General features: G+C 40.8%; 1 protein-coding gene across 1 annotated transcript; it reads right to left on the reverse strand.

Annotated features, from left to right (window-relative positions):
* Nucleotides 1-7,014: 7,014 nt before the first annotated feature.
* Nucleotides 7,015-9,024, reverse strand: LOC147432693 (putative aldo-keto reductase 1). Its single transcript, XM_086492554.1, has 7 exons — nucleotides 8,869-9,024; nucleotides 8,407-8,574; nucleotides 8,058-8,258; nucleotides 7,809-7,981; nucleotides 7,610-7,709; nucleotides 7,375-7,528; nucleotides 7,015-7,269 (listed from the first exon to the last, which is right to left on the reverse strand). The coding sequence occupies exons 1-7, from the start codon at nucleotides 8,983-8,985 to the stop codon at nucleotides 7,088-7,090; spliced, it is 1,095 nt and encodes a 364-aa protein (XP_086348680.1). The 5' UTR covers nucleotides 8,986-9,024; the 3' UTR covers nucleotides 7,015-7,087.
* Between the last annotated feature and the right edge of the window lie 467 nt (nucleotides 9,025-9,491).

Consider the following 9,491-nt stretch of genomic DNA (forward strand, 5'->3'; position numbering starts at 1 on the left):
GGGGAGCGGCGGGTTGGCATCATTTGAAGCCGATTTTGTAAGTGTTTTTAACTCAACCATCATCATATACTATGCTATATAGCATATTAGGTCCCCCAAAACTCAAGGAAGATTAGCTTTATGTTATACATTACACTTACACAATCAAAATTGAATTTGGATATCAAGAAAGCCACCAAAAAAATCATAAAAGTGCTAATTTTGGCCAAAAACAGGATTATGCAACTCTTGTAAATTGGTCATAACTTTCAATTTGAACACTTAGCTCTCCCTACAAGCATCAAAACATGTTGAGAACTATGAAGGCCTAACCTCTAGCCATCTAAACCTCACAAACATGAACTTTAGAGTGGTATAGTTGCCAAAAATAGGAAAAAAGCCAAAAACAGGACCCGTTTTTTCACACAGTTTAGGTTCAAAAATGTTGTGCAAGAGTAAGGTTAATGGTGAGATCGATACTCAGAAAAAAAATGCTAAGTTTTTTTCAGCTCATAAGGCAACTTTGTGGATATATAGCACCTAGAAATTCATTTTCATACTCTTCAAATAATTCAAGCAAAATGGTCACTTAACAGGACACAAAAGTGTCCAAGGACATAAAAGTGTCGTGTTACCATTCTAGTGTTAATGGTTATATTGTCTTGTGGGTGACTACTTTGGGTCTATATCTAAGCTTGCACTTTCTTTCAAAAGTGAATCAATTAATGAAACATTCAACATGGTTGATGGGTGACAGGGCATTCAATGCACTGCTACCAAAAAAAATTATCTCAGGCATCGCTATGACCATCGCTATATAAGGTTCTGCAGCGTCGCTATAAGCGTCGCTATAGGTGGCCTGTAAACGTTGCTATGATCGTCGCTATATAGCAATGTCTATAGCAACGTTTATAACGACACTCATAGCGACGTTCCCGTATCGACGGTCTTAGCGACACCGCGGAGTATAAAAACCCAATGTATTTCCGTCGCTAACAGCGTCACAAATGCACACAATCTCTTGTAGTGTTGGTTCCATCAAATCGTTTATAAAGAAGCATGAGGCAGTAAGTAACATGTAAATTATCTGTGTTGCTCAAATACAAACAAGCTCAAGTGACTCCAACTTTGTCCCTAAATCTCCATAGGTATTAGCTACGAACCACACTCTGCCCACAATTCAAAGAATTGAAGACTAGTGGCTAAGTAGTCTTAGGCGAGCCTATAAGGAAAGAAGATCGTCCCTAAAATAACAACATAATTTATGCTGCGATCACATCTATATTCACACAACTTTTGCAATAATTGGCTTAAACCTGCTTTGCCTGTAAACCCTCCAGGCTTTAGGGGTTACCTAACGGGCCATGCCGGGTATTAAGTTTACCCAAATGGGCCCGTCGGGCTAACTTAAATCCCGATGGGCTATGTCATCACTATATACAGCAGATGATTAGGCACATTTTTAGCTTTTTCGGAAACATTCGGAGTGTTTAGAACTCTCGGTTGGTTAGGAGGGTCCTTTTGGAAAGGGTCTTTAACATTTGTTATTAATGTGTTCATGCATTTGTGAACACGTTAATGAAATCCCTGACGATAATGCTAATCAAAATGTATGCCTAATGTGGTGCTCTCATGAAATTATGTTCTTAGTTTCCCATCTAGAATGTCATCACTTGCAATGCCTTAATTGAAGATATATGCTAGACAAGGGCTAAGAGTAAAGTTTGATGTGCCTCACAATGCTTTGGATTGATATATATGCCAAATGTGGTGGCCACCGGGACTGTGGTTAAATTCTTGATGGGCTTTCTATCCGGAATGTCATCAATTGGAATGCCTTGATTGTGGATCTGAAGGAAAGGGCTTTCTTCAAATGATTTTTGCTTACACTTTGAAGAGGCGAGGAGATTGCGATCCAGGGCCTATTGGCAAAACATATTGTACTAAGCAATGCTTTGGTTAATATGTAAGCCAAGGTGATTTTCTTTTATTGCAATGGGGGCATGTGAAGTGCAGCTAAGGAAGGATTTGTTTTAAGTAGTAACTAGTGTGTAAACCCGTCTTTGAGACGGGATGGAAGAAGAAACATTAATAGGAGGTAAGGTATGCAATTTTTTTTAAATAATGAGCTATGTTGTGCTTTCAAAAGTAGCAAAATTTGACATACATATAGCATTACAAAAACTAAATAAATTTTGAACAACTTTAGAGTATATGTATCAAGATGAATCCCTCTTTCATATTCAAGTTCTACATAATACCATTCCTTCTACTTGCAAGTATAGGTGATTTTTTCTTGAAGCAAATGATTGCTATATGCTTCTCATCCTAATTCAAAATTCCTTGAAATCTGAGCTTGACAATCTGTAGTTCATTTACTATTAACATTGATTGAAATTAGCATGCAATTCATGAACTTCCTTTTAATGTTGTTAATATTCAATGTTTATTTTTCTATTTTTTTGTTTAATATTTTTATTTTTAATGAGCATCAAAATAACTTTTTATACCTCTTTTAGTTTATTTTATTTGTTCATTCCTATATTTCTTCATTAACAAGATTGGTTGTGTCTTTTTTGGTATATTCTTTGTCAACTCCCAAGAAAATTCTTATGGATTGCAATGAGATGACCTCAGCAAGAAACTTATAGAAACTGGCATTGAAAGCATATAACACAAAATGCAAGGACAATCATCAAACATCGCCATAATCATATTTTAAAGTATGTATGTAGATTTATTCTAATCAATTAGAGAACATACGATAGGGAAACTTTCGAACATGCCACAAAGAGAACCATAAAAAGAGACTTTAAGTACCTTAGCATGACAATATCACCGGTTTTTTATGGTAATGGTCTATGGACATTATTAAATAAAATTTTAGGAGCATTAATAGAAGGTTCAAAAACTTTAACTAGGTTGTGGTCAAAACTTGAGTTGACTGGGCAGTATATGCCACAAAGGGACTCATGAGGATTGTATGCTTTGACTTTTTGCAAGCATGTAGCCATGACTCATAGGAGAGGCCACACTTCATCTACAAAAATCATATGTTGATGTTATCCCAACTCTTTCAAAGCACCTACGACGCCAATAGAGACTCCTTGTTTGATTTAGGACTGTCACCTATGCATTCAAGATGCAAACTTAGGTGATTGAATTTGGAGAGACACCCTCACTTTGCATCCATTGAAAATAGCCCACAACTGGAGAGAGGCCCTCGTTTTGCATCATCTAAAAACAACCTAGAGCAAGGACGCTCCGCCCCTCTTGGGCATGTACCACAATCCGTGTACTCCAAGAGATGGCATTCTAAACAAAAGAACTCCTTAAGCATTATTTTTCCCATATCAGCATGGTGTCCCGCCACATACCTTCAAGATGCAAGCGTAGGTAATTGTTGCCAAAGAGGTGTCCTCGCTTCACATCCAATGTCCTCGCTTTGTGTCAGCAGATGTCGTTCGTTTTTGGGCATACCTTGCAATCAATGCACTCCAAGAGATGAAGTACACCATATCTCACATAAGCAGACACGTTGACCAAGGTAGTCTCAAGCACGATGTTTTCTTTCAACAGTCCCTGGAGAGACACCCTTGGTTCGCATTTGCTCAAAACAGTCCTGAGCTTCATGGCCTTGCCCCTTTTGGACTTTCTGAAGTACACCACATTTTGTGCACATGTTGACCAAGGCATTCCGAATGACAACCTCTTTCTTCAACCTCTTTCTTTTGGACTTTCTGAAGTACACCACATTTTGTGCACATGTTGACCAAGGCATTCCGAATGACAACCTCTTTCTTCAACATCATTGGGTACAATGCCGCATGAGCCCCGCGTTGACTACCCTTTTGGTCAACAGGCAGTAGCCCGATATGCGTGACTGGAGACCGGCTGGGGCATGCTGTCCACAATGGCAAGCACCCCTAAATCTAACCAACACAATGGTTAAGTTTTGGGGTGCTTGCCCCCATGTAGGTGCAGGTGATTGGCACAGCCGGTCACGATGGTTTTTGGGGACGTTGCATCTCGTTCGAGCTTATGATCTACTGTTCACTCCAGCATGCATGTAGGTGAGGCGGTAGAGCTTCAGAGTTTGAGAGCCTAGGCACTGGAGTCAATATGTGAGACTCGCATTGACTACCCTTTTGGTCAACAAACAGTAGCCCGATAGGCGTGACTGGAGACCGCAGGTTGGGGCATGCTTGCCACGATGGCAAAAACACCAAAATCTAACCAATGCCCATCAAAATCACGAGAGGGAGGAGCTTCGGGAGATGACTCCCCCCTCCCCTATGCCTTGAAGAGGTATCTTTTCCCACATTGAGAAGGGTTGACTCCAATTATAGGGTTAGCACGAGTTGGTATTGTGAGTTGGTTTTGGAGCAATACACCATCAACAATGGGTACCTACTCCATAAGAAGAAAAAGGTTTTATAGGTTTTGGAGCAATTTAGTTGAGAGCAAAACAAGAATTGAGAAGGAGACCCTGAGGTCAGGAACTAGCTTTTTCGTGGATGAGATAGGAGCAAGGGCAAGGGGAATAGTTTTTGCAAAACAATTGGAGCAACAAGTGTGGGAATTGTGAATAGGGTTTTGTCAATATCAGCGTATCAAAAATTTGTTCATTTAAAGAGATGTCTCTTGGGATAATTAAAGTGTATATTTGATTTGTTGTGAGTGTGAGTCAATATCTCTTGTGAATATATATAACTCGAGTCCCTATGCCTTTTCTATGGATGTATCCCCTTTGTTGTGCATTTGCCTCAACAAAGGGGATAGGGTCTGCTCCATCCCCTGCCAACTAAAAGGAGGGGCATGTATTGTCCCGCTGCACAACCCATTTGCAGTGCTACAAGAAAAGAGATCCCTTGACTTGGAACCCCTGCATTCTCCTGGGGCTGGGGATATGGAGACTAGACAGGGGTTGGATGTTGAAGAATTCGTCCCTCTCTCCCAATGAATCCTATCCCAATGATGGATACTCTCGCTATCCAATCTTGGAACATGAAGGGATTGAAGACCCGGAAGAAGAGTGCCCTCTACTGGGAGAAAGTTAAAAAGGAGAAGTCAATCAATTGCTAGGCCATCAAGGAACACCACTTGGATGCTCATAGCAAGAGAAACCATGATTTAGGAAAAAAGCTTGTATTCTATGGAGAAGGAAGTGACGGATTCAGTGGTGTCCTTCTCATTGCTGAAAGTGAATTGGAACCAAAGATGGTTTTGAACCACCCCTTCGGCAAAGTCCTTGGGGTTAGAATCAGGTGGGTAGATCATCCCCTCACCATAGTGAATGTGTACGGCCCTTGCAATGCAAAAGATAGAGCTAATTTGTGGATGCATCATAGAGATACTCCTATTGAAGGGGAGTGGCTAATGGCTGGTGACTTCAATATGGTAGAGAAGAGTAAGGACATAATAAGTTCTGCTAGTATGCTGGTTGGCACAGAAAAGGCTAAATGGCAAAGCTTGTGTGAGAAGTGGGCTATGATTGACTTATGGGAGGTAGGCCCATGGAATAGCATGCTTGGTTCACCTACATAAGTCTCCAGTATGCCTGCACCGCCTCCATGCTTGACAGATACCTCGGGGAGAGGACATTCAAGTTGTAATCTTCAATACCTCGAGGCTCGGCCTGAGCTTGAGGTCGTTTTGTAATTTTTTTGAGATTTTGATATATTCACTCACTATTGTGAGTTTGGCCAAAAAAGAATAAAGGAATTGATGTGTGTCCAAGTGAGCACAAATCTATAAGCAACTTTTTATAATTACTAGGCTATGAATTACAAATTGGGGTGTGCCCAACTAATCACATGTGTGTATGTGTATGCAAATTAATGTGTAAACAATAATAAATGCATGTATTTTGCTGAAAATCAATGTTCCTTGGTAATACTTATACCAATTTTGACCTCGGATTTTGGCAAGTTTGGTGATTAATTTTGTAAAAAACTAACTGCTTTTAGAATCAAATATTTTGCATGATAATTGTGTGTGCAATGACTAACCTTTTGATGTCTTGAAATTGCTCTCAACAATTTGAAATGTTGAGAAATTTTGTGTAACTATTTGGCTGATGTTTGCCCTGGCAATGTAGATGATGTTATTTTTCTAAATATAATATAGAGCATTGTTTTGTGTCTTATGTCTTTGTCCTTTCATGTTTCTATTCTAATGTTTGTTTGTGATCCTATGTACCTTAACTGTGGCAATGTGTTGTGTATTTGTGTGTTAACATAGTCATGTTGGCCATGCGTTGACACTTGCAACCGCAATTTTTTGAAACCCCGCTACTGTGGTGATGATGTCCATGGTAATCTCGTGCAAGATCAAGATTAAGGGAGGCCCATGCAAACCCCTTCTTAGGATTCTTCCAAAAAATTTCAAAATCTTGTTAACTTTCAATTGAGTTACCGAAGTTTACATACACATTCTTTTTCTTCCAGAAGTGTAAAGAGTGACGGCGTCCTCTTTGAATACAGTTGTATATAACATCAAGAAGTTAGATGGTTCGAATTTTTCATTTTGAAAGAAGTAAATCTAGCATGTTTTGGTGAAAATAAGTAAGTGAAACTAAAGGTTTACAATCCAAAAACATGAAGTGGGAGGATCTTGATGAGTTAACATGCTTTACTATCGTGCTATCCCTTGCCAAAAGTGTTCACTTCATTGTGGCTAAAGAGACTAGGAACTATGGTGTGTAGCAAAAGTTATGTGGTCCTTATGAGAACCAAAGTGTTGCTTCACAAGTTTATTGGCTAAAGAAGTTGGTTGATTTGAAGATAAAAGAGGGCACCCCAATGTCAAATCATCTCAATGATTTCGACACAATTTTAACTGTTTGCACAAGGTGTAAACAACGTTTCAGGACTCTATGAAGGGCATGTTTTTGTTGGTTATTGTGCTAAAGGGTTGCGATTTTTGTCTCACAAAAGTCTAGTGGGACTGGAATAGAAACACCCTAACAACTAATTTCACCCTACTATGAGCCCTCTGGTGTGTTGTTTAAAAAAAAAAAAAAAGAGGCTATGATTTCTTTGACCTTGTTGCATTGTGTCTTATTACAAGAAAAGTAAGTATAGTTTAAGTTGAATGCTACTAGCAATCACAATTTCAAGGGAGGAGTGTCTGCATATTTGTATGATAGCCTATCAATTTCTTCATTATGTCTCTCCCCAGAAACCTCACTAGCTGGCACTGCAGATGAAATCTCTTCTAGATCTTCCACTGAAAGCTTCACCTTCAAAGCCCCTACATTCTCATCAAAATTCTTCGCCTTTGTCGTACCTTCAAATAGAAACAATTGAAGAGTAAATCCACAGAAATGAGAACTACAAGCCTGAAGGCTCATCAAACATCTGAGACTACAGATCGGTATTAACTTGTCAATACCTGGGATAGGCACAACGTCATCACCCTGACGAAGAACCCATGCCAAAGCTAACTGTCCTGGTGTGCATACATGTTTCTTAGCAAGATTTGCAATTCGCTCATAGAACACTTTGTTCTTCTCCAAATTTTCTCCTTCGAACCTCGGTATGCACACCTATCATGCAGAGCAATGATGCACTTATACATGACGCCGAATGCTCAAAACTTCGAAAGTGGGGCTAACATAGAACCATACCGTGCGAGTATCTGTGGCATCCAGAGATTCAAATATGGCCTTTCCACTAAAAAAACCGTGGCCGAGGGGGCTGTATGCAACTATCCCAATACCAAGTTCTCTGCAAAGATGTCAAAATGTGGGTCCTTTCAAAAGATTTCATTCCCACCCGCAAGGTGCGTACACTCGTCTAGATAGAAAGCCTAAACAAACTAAGAACCTGCATGTTGGAATGACATCTTCTTCTGCATCCCTAGACCACAGAGACCATTCAAGCTCAACGGCTGTGACAGGATGAACAGCATGCGCCCTTCTTATTGTGCTAGCACTTGCCCCCGACAACCCAATATATTTGACTTTACCTTCTTGGACGAGCTTTTTGAGCTCACCAACCTGCATAGTTGTAAGCATGTGGTTCACCGAGAAAACTTAGCAATTCTAAGCCATGAAATGCAAGATTCATACGCACTGTCTCTTCTATTGGCACAGACTGGTCGACACGGTGCTGGTAATAAAGGTCAATATAGTCCACATCAAGCCTCTTCAGGCTAGCTTCGCAAGCTTGCCTCACATAATCTGCACTGCCCTTCACTGAAAAAACTCCGTTCTCGATGACACTGCCAAACTTTGTAGCTAGCTGTATATGTTCCCGAGGAAAATGCTTCATAGCCTGCACACAGAAAGGGTAAGACCCACAAAGAGCTAATTTCAGCAGCAGCAAAACCTGTGAAGAGAAACGATGCAGCAACACCATGAATGCAAATACAGTAGGAAGTTCCCTACACCAACAAATAGGATGGGGAAAGGAGCAGATTAACCTTGCCGACAAGAAGCTCATTAGTAAAAGGGCCGTAGATGTCAGAGGTGTCAAGGAAGGAGACACCATTCTTGATGGCATGTTTGATGAGGTCGATGCCGACCTCCTCTTGCACAGGTGGTCCATAGAAAGCAGAGAGGCCCATGCACCCGAGGCCGAGCCGGGAAACCTGCCACAATAAAGCGAACATTGAAGGGATCCATATAAAGCAGAGAAGCCCTGGACATCCGAGAAGAATTGATAAAGCACAAACAAAAGTGAGTGCATGAATTAGAAGCAAGCAGAGCAAGACTTGTGTGTATGGGCGCATGCATGATGAAGCCTGCACAGACGCAATCAAGTCTGCATATCTCTCTCTCTCTCTCTCTCTCTCTCTCTCTCTCTCTCTCTCTCTCTCTCTCTCTCTCTCCCTGCGCCACACACACACACAGGTTAATGGAAAGTGGAGCTTCAGAGTACTCACCTTGAAGCCCTGCGAGCCGAGGGGGCACATTTGCTCGAGCGACATCTTGCTGCCGAAATGGTCTGCAGGCTCTGAACACCTCGCATATATGTAATTCAAAGTTGAAAGCGCTACCATGTCATGCCTGACGATATGCCCCCCACCGGAAGATGGGCCAATTCTTGATTGGGCGCTAGAGAATCCTTCCCGGCCAATTCTTAGGTATGTACAACGTGTTGTTCACTTCAGCCCTGTCCAAACCAACTTTCTAAGCTCTAATTTTAACACCTCAACATCCTGAGTTGACAAGTATCATCCCTCAACCTCTAGATCATCATCAGTCATATCTCTCAGCTTTTCTCCAAGCTCTTTACAAGCCTGCACCCTACTAAAAAAAAATACTATTTTTTTATTACAACTTGGATCGATCCATAGTGAGTAAATCCATCTGCTCCTCTAAAGCATGATACCATTGATCTCTCCACAATTGAAACCTTTCTGCACTGTTCTCCCTCCTTTGCAATTGTTGCCTATAAAAACTAGTTGACTCCTTAGCTTTTGCAACTTGCTCCTCCAAATCAAAGATTTTAATTTCCATATCTGCAATGAGCAGAGCATCCTCAACAGAGCGTTCTTTAGTCTTA

This window comes from Adiantum capillus-veneris, chromosome 20, assembly GCF_014529385.1.
Source record: "Adiantum capillus-veneris isolate H3 chromosome 20, ASM1452938v2, whole genome shotgun sequence".
NCBI lineage: Eukaryota > Viridiplantae > Streptophyta > Polypodiopsida > Polypodiales > Pteridaceae > Adiantum > Adiantum capillus-veneris.